This window comes from Vicugna pacos, chromosome 1 (assembly GCF_048564905.1).
Source record: "Vicugna pacos chromosome 1, VicPac4, whole genome shotgun sequence".
Taxonomy (NCBI): Eukaryota; Metazoa; Chordata; class Mammalia; order Artiodactyla; family Camelidae; genus Vicugna; species Vicugna pacos.
The window spans coordinates 76,491,835-76,509,474 of record NC_132987.1 but is presented as its reverse complement, the minus strand read 5'-3'; the positions used below and the strand labels follow the sequence as shown (position 1 = coordinate 76,509,474).

Below are 17,640 nucleotides of genomic sequence, written 5' to 3'. Positions count from 1 at the left end.
AAGAAAAAGAAAGAGTGAGCGATAAAGAGAAATATAAGGATAGAGTAGAGGGACTATGAATTATATTATCACAGGAAATAAATAGAAATGAAAACAATAGATTGGATACTTTATGATATTAAGAAAGCACTGATAATTTTTAGGTGTAATATATATAATGTGGTTATGTTCTTACACAGGGTTCTTTAACAATACATGCTAAAATATATACAGATATAACTGTATAGTGTCTGGAATTTCCTTCATAATTCTGTTTGGGGGCAGTAGGTAAAAGTACAGATAAAACAGTTTGCCCAGGAGTTGATAATTGTTGAGGTTCGATGATGAGTTTCTGATTTCATAATATTCTCTTTAAATCTGTCTAGTTTTGCAATTTCCCACATATATTAGTTTACTAGAGCTGCCATAACAAAACACTGCTGACTAGGTGGCTTAAACCACAGAAATGTTTATCTTCACAGCTCTGGAGGCTGGAAGTCCAAGATCAAGGTGTTGGCAGGTTTGGTTTCTTGAGAGATCTCTCTCCTTGGCTTACATATGGCAACCTTCTCACTGTGTCCTCACATATTCTTCTTTCTGTGCACACCCATCTCTGGTGTCTCCTTGTGTGTCCACACTTCCTCTTCTTATAAGGACATCAGTCACATTAGATTAGGGCCCACCCTAATGTCTCATTTAAACTTAATCACCTCTTTAAAGGTCCTCTCTCCAGACACAATCACATTCTTGGGGTTGCTGGGGGTTAGGACTAAAACATATGAATTCAGGGGAGACACAATTCAGCCCATAACACCATAATAAAATGTTTTAAAATAAAAGATAAAATATAACATTGAAAATACAAAAATTCTAAAAATACACTAGAATAAATACATAAAATCTATAACTTCAAAAACTGAATTTTTAAAAAGTATGACTTGTAAAAAGTATGACACCTTTTAATATATACATAGGCCTCCTCAGTCAATGCATATCCCTAGCTGAATGTGATGTTTCAATTTTCCTGAAGTGCCTTTCTGAGATCTCAGAGACTTACATACATCATAAGAGAAAGAAAATTTTGTTGTGAGCAGCTAGCTGTATCTTGCTACCAGACTGTTATGGGCTGAATGTTTGAGTCCTTCCTAAATTCACATGTTGAAACCTAATTCCCACTGTGATGGTATGTGGAGGTAGGGCCTTTGGGAAGTCATTAGGTCATGAAGGGGAGCCATCATGAATGGGATCAGTGCCCTTATAAGGAGAGGCCAGAGAGATAGCTCACTCTCTTTCCACCATGGAGGATACAACAGTATGTCGGCAGTCTGCACACCAGAAGAGGGTCCTCACCAGAACCCAACTGTGCTGGCATCCTGATCTTGGACTTCCAGCCTCCACAGCTTTGAGAAATGAATTTATGTTGTTCATAAACCAGCCAGCTTATGGTATCTTGCTATAGCCCAAGCTATGACATAGAGAACTATCTATTTATAAAAGAATTATTCACCTAACAAATATTAGCCCTTACTTTCAAAATTACAAAAATTGAGAAACTGACATGAGTTAGGTGACAGCATAATAGGAAGATCTGTAGCTGGCTAACTGCCCTCACCCAGTGTCCCATTTCTAACTTACTGGAGGTCACCAGTGGAGGGCCAGGTGCTTGATTTCCCTGTCCTGCGCAATAGGATTTAAATAAAATCATAGAGAAAATACTGGCCAAACCTAACATACCAGGAAAAATAGCACATTAGTTAAAAGTCAACATTAAATTCCAAAAAAGGTCCTGACAATATTAAAAATTGGGCCTCATAAAGTGATAAAACTCAATAGGAACAAATGTATGATTCTACACTAGGGTCCAAAAATACTTACTGGAAAAATATAAGGGAGGTACGGTTTAACAAGAATACACATTAAACATTTTATTAAGAATTTTAATTGGTAATAAAGACACTGAGGGTCAATAATGTTGCTACAGCAACAGAATTACAACAACTTAAAGACAGGATGATCCCATTTTATTCAAGGTTGCTAGAGTTTCATCTGAAATTTTTTTCTAGGTGATACACTTTATAAAGAATAACATTAAAGTGGTGAGTATATTTAATGTCATGTCAAATAAAAAATAGCAACAGAACTTGGAAATGTAAGGATAAAATAAGACTGAAGAGAGACAGAAAACTTCAAATATCTGGAGGGCTGCCATTTGAAAAGGCTTTAGGCCTATCCTTCATGGCCCCAAGAGGGAAGAATGAAGTTAGCCTTGCTAACTCCTCTTCATCCTTCAGGAAGTATCTCTTCCTCAGAGAGGTCTTCTCTGGCCTCTAAACTGTGAGCTCCTGATCACTGGCTTCCTTCCACACACACATTCTTCTCTGCTGGGCACCAATCCTACTTTCATTTGTCAAACTGTGTTAGTCCCACTCAATGGTAAATTCCCAGAGAGTGGGGGGACCATGTCTGATTTGTTGGTCCTATGACACTCAGTGCCTAGCGTAGATAAATGAATGAAGGAACGCATGAGAAATAGATTTGACATTAATATGGAAATGTATTTTTCCAACACAGTTGCACAAAGATTCATGGGATGCCTCAAGAAGTAGCAGTTTTTCTTTTGTGGGAAACCCTTGCTCAGGCTTAAAATGCCATCCACTTGCCTGGGGCAGGGGTGGGTGAGGTAGAGGGTATTAAAGCATGGGGGACTGGATTAAATGGTTTTTAACCTTCTTGCCAACCTGATGCTCTGTGATCTGAGCTCCACTGGGAAAGGTTGTGCTCATTACATCATAGATTTCATTTTAGCACATCGGCTATTTCTGATCCATTTTGGAAAACTTTAGTAATACGTTTCTATGTAACTGCTCCTGTTCAAATTCAAATTTCATTTGATATTTCTATCTTTTCCTCCTCCTTCTCTTCTTACTCCAAAAAAGCTGATGATAAGTATTTCCATTTTATTGTAAGGATGAACAAAGCTTCAGAAAACATAATTGCAGACACTGAAGTGAGGACAGACTCAGAGATGAGAAAAATACTTCTGAGATTCTCAGCATCAACTGTGTTGAAAGTGAATGCAGATTTGACAAATGAAACAAAGTCATTACCTCTCCATTTCCCTTTCTGCTGATTTGATTTTTACAGCAGCCCAATTTTCCATAGAAACAGATCAGACTTACAGCAAATACAAAGATTGCATCTTTTATTTATAAGGCCAAAAAAATCCACCTAAATAATTTTCATTAAAATTGTGTGTCCTGTAATACTGGCTTTCAGAGCATGAGTCAAGCATTACACAACTGTGCTTATTCCAGTGGGAATTAATTAAGCAAAGACCTTGAAGGTTAATCTCCTCAGCACAGCTCCCAAGACTATCAATTCTGACCTTGATTACTTGATTCGGTTTGATAATGAAATTTGGGGATGAAGCTGTGAGGTATGTGAGCAAATACACATGCTCACTATCCTTTCTCCAGCCTCTGCTTTTCTTCTAGGGGAACAGCTTTGTGAGAGCATCTTCTAGCCTAAATTAGGCAATTACGGAATGAGGAAATCAACATGTTATTGATCATTAATACTTAAAATACAAATACAATTTACTTATTTTGAATCTTATTACATCCATGGAGAAGGTTTTGAAAAATTAGGTAGATAAGATAGGGAGAGGAAGTTACATGTGAGGGGAGGCTGGCAGGTGACATCCTGGAGCTGAGAGTACAGTGCTGGGAGGACACCCACGCACCAGGCAAAGGCACTTCCAGAGAGCTCCCCCACAATCAGGACTGACTAAGGCTGTCCTGAGTAAACTGGGGCTGGATCGAGATCATTCCTATCACCTTTAAACTTAATGCCTAACTTTTTCTGAGGATATAATCCCTTATTCTAAGGATAAGCAAGACAAGGAAGGGATTACAGAGAAAATAGGAGGACAGGGAAGTTACAGTTTTCAAATGCTCAATGTTTTCCTCTTGCACCGGGTCATGCTAGCATTTAAAGACCAGTGAGTAGATCCTTGATTTATACCACCTCACTCTGTATATTTCTACGTCTTCTACAGCTTTAAGCACACCTTCCAAATAATGCAGTCATTCCTACATTTAGAATAACTTCGAACATGTCTCTGAGACAAAAAAAGTACATGTGAAAAAAGCATGCCTATGCTAAGCAAAAGTTACATGGATGTATCATTCAGAGAAGTGCTTATTAAACTTTAATGTGCATACAGATCACCTGGACATCTTGCTAACAGGCAGATTTTAATCCAGTAGGTCATGGTTGGGGCCTGAGAGTCTGTATTTATAACAAGCTCTCAGGTGATGCTGTGGCTGCTGGTCCACACATCACATCTGAGGAGGATTTAGACCATGATGTGAAAATCTGGCTTTGGCAGGAAATCTGTGCCCCCAACTTCATCTCCACCTTTGTATTTTGCCCCCTAAGTTCCTGAGCTCTTTCCTGTTTCACTGGTATCAGAAAATTTTAGGACCAAGCAGAGTGGGTACAAAAGGAAAGAAAATATTCTAAAATTACAACTTCAAGTGGAGCAATAAGAAGATTTTAAGTTGTCTCAAGGGTAGACATACTTTTTGGTATGCATGAATTATACATACTTCATGCAAATCACTGAATGAATACATGGTAGCCTGTCTATTTCTTTTCATAAATGAGGCCCTATGTCTGCATAACTTAACAGAAGTTTATTAAATTAATGCACAGCACACCATCATTGTTCAGGTATCTCTGGAGAGTGAGGTGATCTGAGTAAGTCAAATTTTCCAGATGACTGAAGTTTATCTTTTTACATTTCCGAACAAATTTATTTTATTGATTTTTAATCTAAATCTTTCAGAATTATATATTTAATACCTGTTAGATATACAAAACAAGCTTTAATATATCTACAGTTATCCGGGGTCAATGATGATTGTTCTATGGCATGATGTAAGTACCATGCATACTACAGAAGGTATCGGGTGTATGTGGGGCTCTGCACTCCCACACACAGGGTGTCCTCTGGGGGCGTCTCAGGCTATTTCCAGCAAACTTTTGCCTGTTCCTATGCAATCAGTTGCCACTTCATATGCTCTGTGATTGTCCTCCTCTTACAATTTTTCAATCTGCAGCTTTATTTTTCCCGTAATATTCTGGGGAAGCTTTTCAGACTGACTTTCTTCCCATTTCCCTCATGCTTGTTTTTTTAATGCAGGTGCTCTCTTCCAGGGTTTTGAGTTACTGGTTCCCTGAATCAGTGCAATCATTCCGGCTTAAAGAAATCACCAAGTCAATTCCCCCTAAATTATCTCTTACTATGACTACTTAATACTCACTGATTCCGGTGTCCTTACAGTACTGGACCAAGTACTGTCCCATGACTTTTAGAAGATGATTATACTCTTGGACATTGAGAAATTCCTGTTTATTATGGGATGGTACCATGATCTCCAAGGGTATATTAACAATGCCAACCACACCTGCACCAAGTCTGGAAGAATGCATACATATATAAATTATATGAAATTTAGCTGAGGAAAAAGAAAAAGCAACTATACCCTTGTCTTTTGAAATCACTTTTTAAAACATAACTTCAGTTATTTGGTCTGGACCATGTCAGAGTTTAACAAATTATAATTATTTTGTTAAATAAATCTATAGTAATCCCAGGTATCTTTGGTTCCATAATACAAAAATCTCTTAATACATCATTACTGAATTAATATGACACCTTTTCCAAATGTATAATCTTATATGGGGAGTCAGGGTGGGTGGGAAGCGGCAATCTTTTAGCATTAAACACCCCTAACAATGCCTTGCAGTGATACACTGACACGGTCCTTTTAATGACACCGGCCAGAGAGTTACTTTCTTCATCCTCATCTCCTCTGTCAGGCCGGATTTCTCCTCATTGCAGAGGTCCACGGGTGCTCAGAGAATTCTACTGAGGGAATATGCAGGTTAGATTATTCCATAAGGTAACAACTAGATGGATAAACTAGATTTTTTTTTTAACGTTTTTAGCGGCTCATGGTATATGCAGCTGGGATATTCTCCTCAGTGACATGAGCTGTTTGGGGAAAGGGCACCCAGGAGTCTAGCTCCTTAGGGACTCCCATTGTCCATGGCCCAGCACACAAGTCATGCCTTCCCAATTTAGGGCCCCTGCTTATCATGTTTTTCACCACTTCCCCCTTCCACCCTGCCCTCCCTTCACCATTCATTCTGTAAGTCTAAATGTGGGCATCATTTATTTCAGGAAAGCTGGCTTAACTTCCCCCAGTTTGGTTTACCACCCCTCCTAAAAGGCTCTTTTTGCACCTGATACTTGCCTCTAACATATATTTGTTTGTTCATTCATTTGGTGATTCATTCATGCTCAGCACCTAGCCCCAATCCAGGAACTAGCAATATATTATGAATAAGAAAGAGAAGGTCCCTATTTATGAAGTTTCTCCTCTACTGAAGGGTAACAGGCATTAAGGGTGACAAGATCATTTCAGATGGTAGTGAGTGGAAAACACAGCAGGTCCTGTAGTATGTGAAGAGAGAGACAAGTGGAGAGGGTGAGGTCAAGGGCTAATTTTACTTAGACAGTCCAGCAAGACCTTCCTGTGGAGGGGACTTCAGAGCTGGTGCCTGGGTGACATGCTAGGACCAGCAGTGAGATCTGAGGACAGAAGGTTCAAGGCAGGGGGAATAGCAAATGTCAAGGCTTCCTAAGCAGGAAGGAGCTTAGGACGGGTGAGGAACAGGAAGCCTGCTGGTGAGGGGAATGCAGTGAGGGTAGGTGTGGGCAGGGGTGCCCCAGAGCCAGGCAGAAGCCAGATTACCGGAAGACTATGAAAACCAGTTCTATTCCACATGCACTGGGATTTTAAGCAGGAGAGTAAACTAATTTATGTTTTAAAAGGTCATTCTTGCTGTTCCCACACAATATAAAAGATATGTATGCATACACTTGTCCATCTCACTGGACTACAAGTTCCTTAGCAAAAGGTAGTAGGTCTTCACCATTTGGTCTGCAGAGCTTGGTAAGCACCTGGCTTACATGTGTATGCACAGGACATTGCAATACAAGTACTTGCTGAATGAACAAAGAAGTGAACCACCAATTCCCCGAGAGCGAGGAAGCAAGATGAAACGGATGTTGCCCTGAGCCATTCTTCTGGTCATGGTTATCCTGTCTGCCTCTGCACTTTTCTATGGTCTCTCTTCAGGACTCTCCATAATTCATGAGAGAAGCTGGTGGAGTTTCAGACCACTGGGAAAGTACTCTGGAATCCAAACAGGCTGGAGAGTGTTACTAACATAGGCTCATGCAGGTAACTGGCAGGAACTCATACACACAAGGGCTGCACAACATGTTAACAGGGCTGCGTTATAAGGCTACAGATTTTTCTCTTCTAATATTTCTTCACTCTGCTTAGATTATTTACAAATTGGTGAAATATTAAAATGTAACCAAAGTAGATAGGACAAAAGAAATGGTAAAGTTTCCAAAAGCATGCTTTTTCTGTACAGCAGGCATGCAGCTCCACCAATATTATGAATTAGGCAGAATATTGCTTGTGCACTGATGGGAAGGGTGGACAGAGGATAGGACACCTGCTCCCATTATGATTAATCACTTATCTAACTCTACAGACAGAATCTTACTGCAACCTCTCTTATCCTGCCTGTGCCTCTGAAAACAAAAACATACTTACAAGGACTTCAGTTTTAGTTGTGGGCCCACTTTCTCATGCATTTTGATCAAGCGGTTATTACTGTAAATGAACATCCCAGCTTGGCTTTGGTTTTCTATGTTCACTCCAAAGAACAGGGAGAGTGTCCTTGCTTTTTTTAATTCTCTAGCATTACATTTAGAAAGTTAAAAAAAAGTTTTATTTAATAAAAATATACAATTTACAGACTGTTAATAACTAAACTCAGAAGGTAAACATTAAAGGAACTGTAAGTAAAACATCCAGGTATTTTGCAAAACCTAGTGGGCAACCCACTACCTCTGTATAGCCAAGTATTTTGCATAAACATGATAGCCAATAATTAAACCAGTCAAACACAAGCATTCTTTGACTCAAAAATGAGTTTACCAATTTAAATTTATAAGAACTAGAGAGTGCAAAGGAGCTGTGAAATGTTAACTGGTCTAATAAGTACACTGCAGCATTTTTGAAAAATGATTTTGACTATTTTAAAATTTAGGTGTTTTTAAACACTGGATGTGATTTCTAATTTTCAGCATGTTCTTACACCTCCAAATATCCTACATAGATTGGAATGTGCCAAAAGATATTCTTTAGTTTTCTCTCTTTTTCCAAAATTAAAGATAAGTCAAAGTTAATACAGCAAGTTTACAAGGGTAACAGATATTAGCTCCTGTTTTTCTTACTCTGTCTGCTATGCTATGTTTTATGTGACTTTTGCATTAAAAGTGTAAAGACAAGAAATTGATACATAGCAGGAAATGATAGAAACAACCACAGTAACAGGAGGCTGCTTGGAGCATGAAAAGCACCTGGATGTAAGAACCAGAAAGATGGAGCTGGCTTCAGATGCAAGTTCATCCTTGGAATAACCTTGTGACTATGGATGAGTGACTTCAACTTTCTGTCTCACCTGAAAAAATGGGAATAATACCTGCCCAGCCACTTGGGACGCCGAGAGGACTAGAGGAGATGATGTTAAATATAATCCTGGAACTGATTAGGAGCCTAGCAAATGTTATTTTCTTTTCTCAACCAAGAATAGTACCAAATATAACTCTTCCTCTCCACCCATTCTGTAGCTCCTGTCATTCCACAAAAACAGCTTTTCTTTTCAAATTCATGGCCATGGGCCATTACAACTGACATAACATAGTTACTGGACTGATTAGAGATATCCATCACTAAAGGACAATGATAAAGTTCTACCAGTCCTTTTATGTGGATATGATACACAGAGTACATCAGACTTTCTGAGGGAGTGATCGACATATATTATGTATTTTTAAATGCATATACATGTCGGGTTAAATATATATGAATCAACTTTTTTTCAAAAACGTCTACTCAATAATTAAATCACTATTGCTCCACGAAAAGGAATACTGACTTTGTAAGGGATCCCAAAACAGGGTGTTAGAGGATATTACTCTGTGATGTCACGTGGCATACTGATTGTCTTACATTTTAAAAAAGCATTCTGCTATAAAGACAAGTTCATGTCAACTGGCTTTATAAAATACAGGTTGGCCACCTTTCACACCTATCATTATGATGGCAAAAAAGTCAACAACCAGCTTTTTCTTTCTGAGGACTTTAAAGAGGCCTTTGCTTTTCAGTGAAGATTTCTATGGCATTTATTTAATATTAATTTTGATGAATGCAAAATTAACATTTCCAATTTAAATTTTGAGGAAAGTTATGGTTATATAGCACTTTATGGTTCACAAAAAAATGCTTAAAACTAGTAATTCTTCCCTAGAAATTTGTTTCTTGAAATTATCATGGTTTTTAAAGTGTGACTTTACTTGACAGATTATTTTCAGTTTAACTTGCTTAACACCTGAGCTGGACAGCAAGTCAACCTTACCAATGAAAATAACGGTTTTGTAACAGAGGCTTGCTATTTTTATTTTACCCATATATAAGTGACACATTTATTGGAAATATATTCTATCTTAAACTGTAAGCAGTGCTAGAAAAGGGAAGGAATTGGAACCAACCCTCCAGAGTTTAAATGGCAAAGGACACAGAGAAAATGAAGCTGGCAGCTGATCCCCTGGGAAGTTCACTTCCTCATCCAATCAAACACTGAACTAATTTTTCACTCTGTGCTTAGAAGTTTTAACATTACGTTAATATGTGCATACATGAAAATATGATTTTATAAATACTTTCCATTGGTTATGTTGGTTGGGGGATTTTGACCATATTATGCTTAATATTATAAAATATCACAGGCTGAGAAAGAGAAACTGTCACAAAATCACCAAATCTGCCTACTCAGAAATTAGAATGTTTTAACATAGTGTAAGGATTTTAGCAAATAGAAAACCTTATTATCTCACCTTCGTTTCTCTTGAAGAATCTTATGCTTTGCTTTTACATCTTCCGAAGCTTTTTGTAATACATCCTGGAGAAATACATTTGGTTAGGAGAGAACATAATGCCATTAAATTAATGAGCACTGAGCTGATATTTATTATCCTATTATCCAAAGGTTTCACAAGGCTAATAGTGATAGGTCACAGTGCCCAATGCAATTCTACCTGAGAAGATACTCAATAAATACTTGATAAATGATTACGTTCCAAAAGCTACAAAGACAAACCAAATTCTGGCCCACAGGTTCTCTTTCTGCGCATATTCTGATGTCTTCTCTGCTTTTCAGAGAAAGAGACACTGCTTCCTATAATGTTACAGTGGTTTTCACACAAACTACATGGAAGTTTGGGAAAGCCATTCAATGTACCTAGACTCTGGCTTTGGTCTGTGAGAACAGAAAACACTGAATCACGTGATCCACCACTAAGGCTTCTTTCGGGAGTGGGGGGAGATTACAATTAAAAAAATTGTCAAAGGCCAAAGAAAATGTCTCCTTTATATCAAGTTCCGTACTCCCTAAACTTTCCCTTGATAGGCATCCCATCCCCCCGCTTTCTCCCTCTCACAGGTCCTATACCAGTGCCCATCTGTCTTCCTTCTCTTTTAATTTGATATATTAGCTCATTCACTGCCCTATCTCCAGAATGTTCCCTCCAGTCAGGCAGAAAAGAAATTATGCATTATTACTATCTCACAAATAAGAACAGACTTTTAATGTACTGTATCCACCTGAAGTGAAAGATGGGCATCTCACTTGATGGTATGCCACTGACTGAACCTCGTTTTCACTGACTTTAAAGTAAAAGAAAATGGTAAATTGTTGGTGAGTATTTCACTTCAAATTCAACTACTCAACTGCATAGAGGAATTTCAGAGGTCAAAAGCTGAGGTCATTCTACTTTGCTCTCTTCTCTGAGTCAAAGAAACCAGTGTGCATCAGAGCATCAAAGCAAGCTGGTCAAAGACATCCCCACCCTTCCCGTCAATGCACTTAGAGCACCGAGCAAAGAGAGAGCGAGATGTAAAGTGCTAAGGCAAGAAGAAAGTGAGGTCCTGACCTGTTAGAATCTGTTTCTCTTGTCTCACAAATACATAAAGCCAAGGAAACTGATTTTTAGAGATGAAATAAAGAAAGATTAAACTTTTCTTTAAAAATCAATAACAATAAGATAGGTCTATATTTAACTTAAAAAAAAGTGAAAAGAAAAAGATAAAAGAGAATTTGGGGAAAGCCATGGACAGCTTTGGGGAATTAACATGTGCTACTCTTTAATTCCACCGCATATTCATGACCCTTAGATATGAGAGCTCTTTATCAGACACAGCTCTGGTCCTTGAAAGTTTAAGGACAAATTACAGAAAGAATTCATACAGTGAGTCTGTAGAAGAGGATGAAGAAAAGGTGAAGTGAAACATTTTTTTCTCCATACACCTCCTTCTACCACTGTATGCAAGCAAATAAATGTGTTGTGCAATGATTCACAGTGGTAGAAAAGCTTGGTACCATGTCTTGCTAAAAGTTAGCAAACTTACAATACACGTCCTGCAGCAATATTCTTTTTTTTTCCTAGTTGCTACGAACTATAATTAATAATAATAGTTCTTTATAACCTATCTTACTCATGGGCATAGCGCAAGGATTAAGAGGATGTTTATGGATTGTGTGGAGCAACTCATAAGAAAAGAGCTTTGTAAGCTAGAAGCACTGTTATTAATATTCATAATTATAGCACATAACTCCTAGCACTGGAAAGAAGGATTGTTTATTAGTCTCCTCTTTGCTCTCCCCATTTATTTAGGTCCATAGGGAGCTATAATTTGAAAAGATATTTTCAAGGAGACTTGATAGGCTAGTTTTTTCTGCTAGCTTTTCATTATTTTCTCTTTTTCTCATATGACTCTTCATTTTAAAGACATGAGCTGTGATGCTCTTCTCCATGGTTCCCAATTCACCCCACAATGTACTCATCTTCTCTCTCAGTCTCAGCCTTCTCCTCACTCACCTTGCCGAGTTTTTGCTCCTTTCTCTGCACTCAGCTATTCTGTTTATCTGTGTTAAAATTAATCTTCTGAGTTTGCCTCTGTTTAAAAGTCTAGAAAGTAAGTGGTAAGAGACAACTGTGTACAAGAAAAAGCAAATGGCACTGTTTGCCATTTAAGAAGACTGACTCTCTATGTCCCACCTTGGCAGGAGAAGACAAGGAAGTTCTGTCAGAGTGGTTTGCTTCAATTTGTACTTCTTTCAGTGTGAGTTCAGCTAGAAACAAAATTAAGATAATAAAATGTCACTCTTTCAAGTATTTTTAAGTGAACATTTTAGTCATCTCTATAACTAGTAAGAATGGCTTAAAGATGATAATCTCGGAAAATCCTATATTCCTCCTATAGCTTCTATGCATTCCAAGAGCAGGTAGCCATCCTGGGCTTCCTCTAACGCACAACAGTTTATAGGGCACACACGTACACATACAAATTCAAAAGTCAGGTCTGAACATTTGGCCGACTGAAAACTCTCTAAAACCAATGAAATATGGATAAAGAGCTACTCGTCACTCCAGGATCACTGGGAAAAAATGGTTTTGTCCTTCTGTGGAAGGAGTGAATGTATAGGACATTCCTTCTTAAAGTGGATGCAACACCAGTCTCTAAAATGATCTCACTCATCATCAGGACAACCAGGGTTTCTAGTTGAAACAATCTAGTTTCAAATGTGTACTTAGAGCTTGAATTATATTCATAATAATAAATAATATCATAACTAGATAAAACCAAAGATGGAAAATGTGTTAATGAAGTTCCTTAGAGGTAGGAATTACAACTGATTAATTGTGGTTATTCCTACAATGCTTAGAGCAGGGTATGTCTCAGAATAATTGCTCAATTAATGTTTGCTGAATAAAGTAACAATAATGATGTAGCCCATAGGTAATTACATACCTATCTTTACTGCTTCTTCTGCCTTTTTAACTTCATTTTTAAATGTCCCTTTAAAAGACGATGTGACATACAGATACTTTCTGAAATGAAAAAAGAAAGAAGAAGATATAATCAAGTCAGATTATCATTTTAAAGTACATGATACAAAAATGTTCTTTAGGAAGACTATATATTCTAGAGATACGTAATTATTAAGAGAAATTCATCAAGTAAGTGGCATTCAGTTGGTACATCAGCAAAGTTTATACCTGAGACAAATTTGTCTTTGAATACTTGGAAATTTAGCTTTTGCAAGGGAAATTCAGGAGAGAGATAAGAAAATCTCTGCCCACACAGATGTTCAATCATACATGTAAAATAGGATAATTTTCTTAAAAAAGAAGAATTTCTATGCAATTGTTCCATTATCAAAGTTTCTGGTTAATATACATAGCCTTCTCACCCAGATCATCACTGACACTGGATAAACTGTTTCTCCCAGTCCCTAAACAATTATCTCCGAGATGCTCAGAAACACACATTAAAATATCATTTTAAATAAAATGCTTTTTGTACTTTATTGCTCAAGAAGCCTGTTTTCAAGGTCCAGTGTTTCACTGAGAGCAAAGACATTCCAGAATAATCAGGGAGAAGGAAATGTACATACACGTTCCCCACCCTCTCCAGAAACTCAAAGCGAGCAAAACAGGTGAGAGAAGTTCTGCAGAAGAGGGGTTCCCTGAAAGCAACTGAAACTATGTGTATCTGTTACAGATGATTCCAGGAAGGAGGATTGGGTTTAAATCATCACGGAGAGAAAAAGTCCAGAACATTATTTGGTTTGAAAACGCACAAAGCTCTGTATATCTCATTCTATACTGTTTGCCTCATGCCCATGTAGACTCAGGAGCTTACCATTCTCTGAAACCTTCAATGTCTAGAAAGCCATCAAATTTTCAGTGAGAGGTAGATGAGGACTTGTAGAACATCTCTTGAAGTCAAAACATTTTAAGACATATAAAAAGAAGCATTTGTTCAGGCACAGGAGAGTCTAAATCTATATGCCCAATGAGTCTCTACCAGGGATAGACAAAATACTGCCCATGGGCCAAATTGAGCCAGTAGCTTGTTTTTGTTACAGTCTAAGACCTAAGAACAATTCTTTCACTTTAAAGGATTTAGGGGGAAAAAAGGAAAAAAATAAGAATATGCAAAAGAGACTGAACGTGTCCAGATATTTACTCTCGGGCACTTTACAGCAAAGGCTGACCGATCCCTAGAATCTAGGCTAATTGCAATGGCTTTTGAATAATAGTTTGATCCAGAATTGCATTTCTGTGCTCTGACTTTTAAACAATGTAAGCAGTTAATGCAAATACTTCACAATACAAACAGGTCACACATAATTTACATGTTTGTTAGCTGGAGTCTGTTTATACTTAAAGACTCTTCTATTACCTCAAAAGAAGCTGCACAGATATACTCAAGACAGAACACTGCCATGATTAATCATTAAGAGTTGGACTATCTGTAGTCCATCTACCTGGGTTAAAGATCTTGGTGTGCCCCTATACTAGCAGTGCAAATTACAAAAGACTGAGCAAATTACTTCACTTTCTGTGATTCCATTTCCTTATCTGTAAATGGAGATTAAAACAATGGCGTCTATCTCAAAGGGCTGATACGAGAATTAAAGGTGTCAACACAGCTCAAAAACTTAGAACAATGCTGGTTCATAGAAAGTACTAATATGTACTTTTATTTAATAAATAACTTATAAAGTGTGTTTATTAGATGCATGCTTTAGAGGAAATGTATATTTTAGAGGGAATATACATTGGAAATGAGGAAATAAAATGAGCAGCTGAATGATTTACTTTTCTTTTAAGAATCTGAAAAATCTGTAGAAGTTTGCCCAATTAACTACATAAAAGGCTTAATGTTAAAAAACAACAACAAGAGAACACACTAAATGTCATCCTATATTCATCTACTTCAATGGTTTAATGAACAATTCAAGTTAAAGTAACTAACTGTGTATCTTCTCTGATTTCATGTTCATTTTCAAATAAGATTATACAGTTAGCACAGGAAAGGAAATCTAAGGCAAAGTAATTCTCAGTTTATTCCCTTATTTTTCTTGCACTCTGAACATTATCCATTTAAGTCATAACCTACATTTATTTCAAATCACTTTCTGCTACATTTTGAGAATAGCAAAATCTAAGTTTTAAATAGGAAATTACTGGTCATTATATACTAAAATTATCATTTTTTTAATTACATACTAATCATATAATCTGGTTTGAATTATTTAAATCAAATATTTTTCTAAAAAGTTAAAAAGTGGAATCAAGGAGAAACTGAACAATGAGTAATCTTTCAAAGATGATATGAATTATACTATTCAAGCATTTTCATAGACTATGTGTTTACAGCCATAGAAGGTATGGGTGGCGTAAAAAGTGCCAACTCTGCATTAGTTGCTTAATTTTAAACAACAAAAACCAAAAAAAGGTGCCCTTATCATGGTTTGCATTGGGATAATCTGGTCCCAGATGATCTGCACACTCCAGATGACATTTTAAATTTTACAACTGCTCACAACAATTAAAGAATATGAAATATCTTAGAAATATGCATCACTTTGTAAATCCAGGGTAGTAAGTCTGCCATTCTTATAAAGTAAAGAATTTTAGGTCAAATCTCCGCCCACAATCAGAAGCCCTCATCAGCCTTGCACATTGTTTTTTCCTACTAGTGGACTCTGGAAGATAAAAATGCCTTTGAGAGCCAAAGTACCACTACCACTGGAGGATAAGGAAGAAACCAATCCAGCTCCGTCTGTTCCTCAGTCCTTGCAACACTCCTTGCAAGGGAATGGTGTTCCATCTAGAACTGGGCTTCTAGTTTCTCAGAGGTTAGAATTTTTCCAAACCCATTCCCCAAACTTTGTACTTACTTTACTTTTGCCCTCAACCAAAGGCTATGGTCTCGCCTCCATCTTGTTTCTATCTTCTAACTCTGCCTTGTCCTGCCACATTTTAGGTCTCCACTCCTCCTCAAACATTTCACCTTTCACTTCCCTACTCTCTTCTATCAATGAAATTGTATTCAAATATTTTGTTTATGCCCCCTTTCTACATAAACCAATGTTTGAGTATTTTCTTTCTAAAAGAGCTTAAAAACATAAGGTCAATGAAAAGTATTGAGGGAAATGAAAGTTAAAACAATACAAAAGTTTTACTCCTCAGAATGGCAAAAATAAAATTAGAAAATACTATTAATAACAACCACACAAAAGCACACTCTTACACAACTGTCTGTGTAACAATAAATTGGTTCTACTTCTTGGAGGGTAAACTAACAGCACCGTCAAAATTAATGATGTACCTATCCTCTGACCTAGAATTTGCTTCTGAAATCTGCTCTATAGAAATAACATGCACGAGCATATGAGCATAAATATACATCTGTCTGACGGTGCCCAAGCATGTCCAGTTTAGCATTTTAATGATGAAAACCCTAAAAACCCTAAGTATACAGCAATAAAGAAATAGTTAAAGAGACCACAGAGTACTACACAATATATTTGACAAAGACAGAGAAAGATCTCCAAGAGGTAATTTAAACTTTCATTGGCATTTAGTCCTCACATTTATAAAACTTCTCCAAAACATTTTGGATAATACAAAATAAAATATTTTTTAAAACATTTATGTTGAAAAATATACTACAAGTAAAGAAAAGCAAAGTTCTAAACTTGTGTTTATGCAGAAGAAATTAGCCCACGGTTATGAATCACAACTACATTGTTAGTCACAATCATGATTATTTTCTTTTTTAAATTATGAGAGTTTATCCAATTTAGTCATACTGTAAAATAGTTACAATCCTTAATCATTCATGAAAACATATAATGAGGCATGGTTAAGAACTTTGTGGCTAGTGTAATGCTGACAGCTAGACCTGGATGTCAAATAGGCCTCTCAAACTTACTATGTCCAGAATAGGTGGGAAAAATCCCATTCATTGTTTTTCCTGACACTGGCACCAGCACCTCCGCTATCATTCCCAAGCTTTAGCTCAGGAAGGAGTGTAGAAGGCTTTCATGACTCCTCATTTTCTCTCCTCTGCACATCCAATCCATCAGCAAGTCTTGTTGGCTCTATCTCTACAGCATATCTGTAATCTGAACACTTCTAATTACTTCCAACACTACCACCCCAGCTCAAGCCACTATGATTTCTCACCTAGAATACAATAATGGTATCCTACCTCATTTCCCTTCCTCCCTTCTTGCCCCTTAAAATCAGTTCTCTACTTAGCAGCTGCAATAATCTTTTAAAATAATAAATTAAGTAATGTCACTCCTTTCAAAAGTCTACATTCTTTTTTTTTACATTTTTTATTGATTCATAATCATTTTACAGTGTTGTTTCAAATTCCCAAAAGTCTACATTCTTAATACAACCACCTCTTCCCACCATGTTGCTCAAGATCCTACACGATCTGCCGCCGTCTACCTCACCTCCTCCAGATCCCTGTGCTCTTGTTGTATTAGCTTTTTCCCCTTGCCTTTACTTGGTCTTCTCTTCCTGGAAACATCTCCCCATAAAATTCTTACATGACTCACTGTGGTATCCACCCTCCAAGACGT

The 17,640-nt window shown here is 37.2% G+C and overlaps 1 protein-coding gene across 1 annotated transcript in view; it reads right to left on the bottom strand.

Annotated features, from left to right (window-relative positions):
- Window positions 1-17,640, bottom strand: part of MORC1 (MORC family CW-type zinc finger 1) — a 144,057-nt gene that overhangs the window by 80,208 nt on the left and 46,209 nt on the right. The window contains 5 exon segments of the mRNA XM_072965611.1: window positions 5,307-5,461; window positions 7,680-7,823; window positions 10,028-10,092; window positions 12,248-12,321; window positions 13,002-13,081. Of these exon segments, the coding sequence (XP_072821712.1) occupies window positions 5,307-5,461; window positions 7,680-7,823; window positions 10,028-10,092; window positions 12,248-12,321; window positions 13,002-13,081 (518 nt within the window).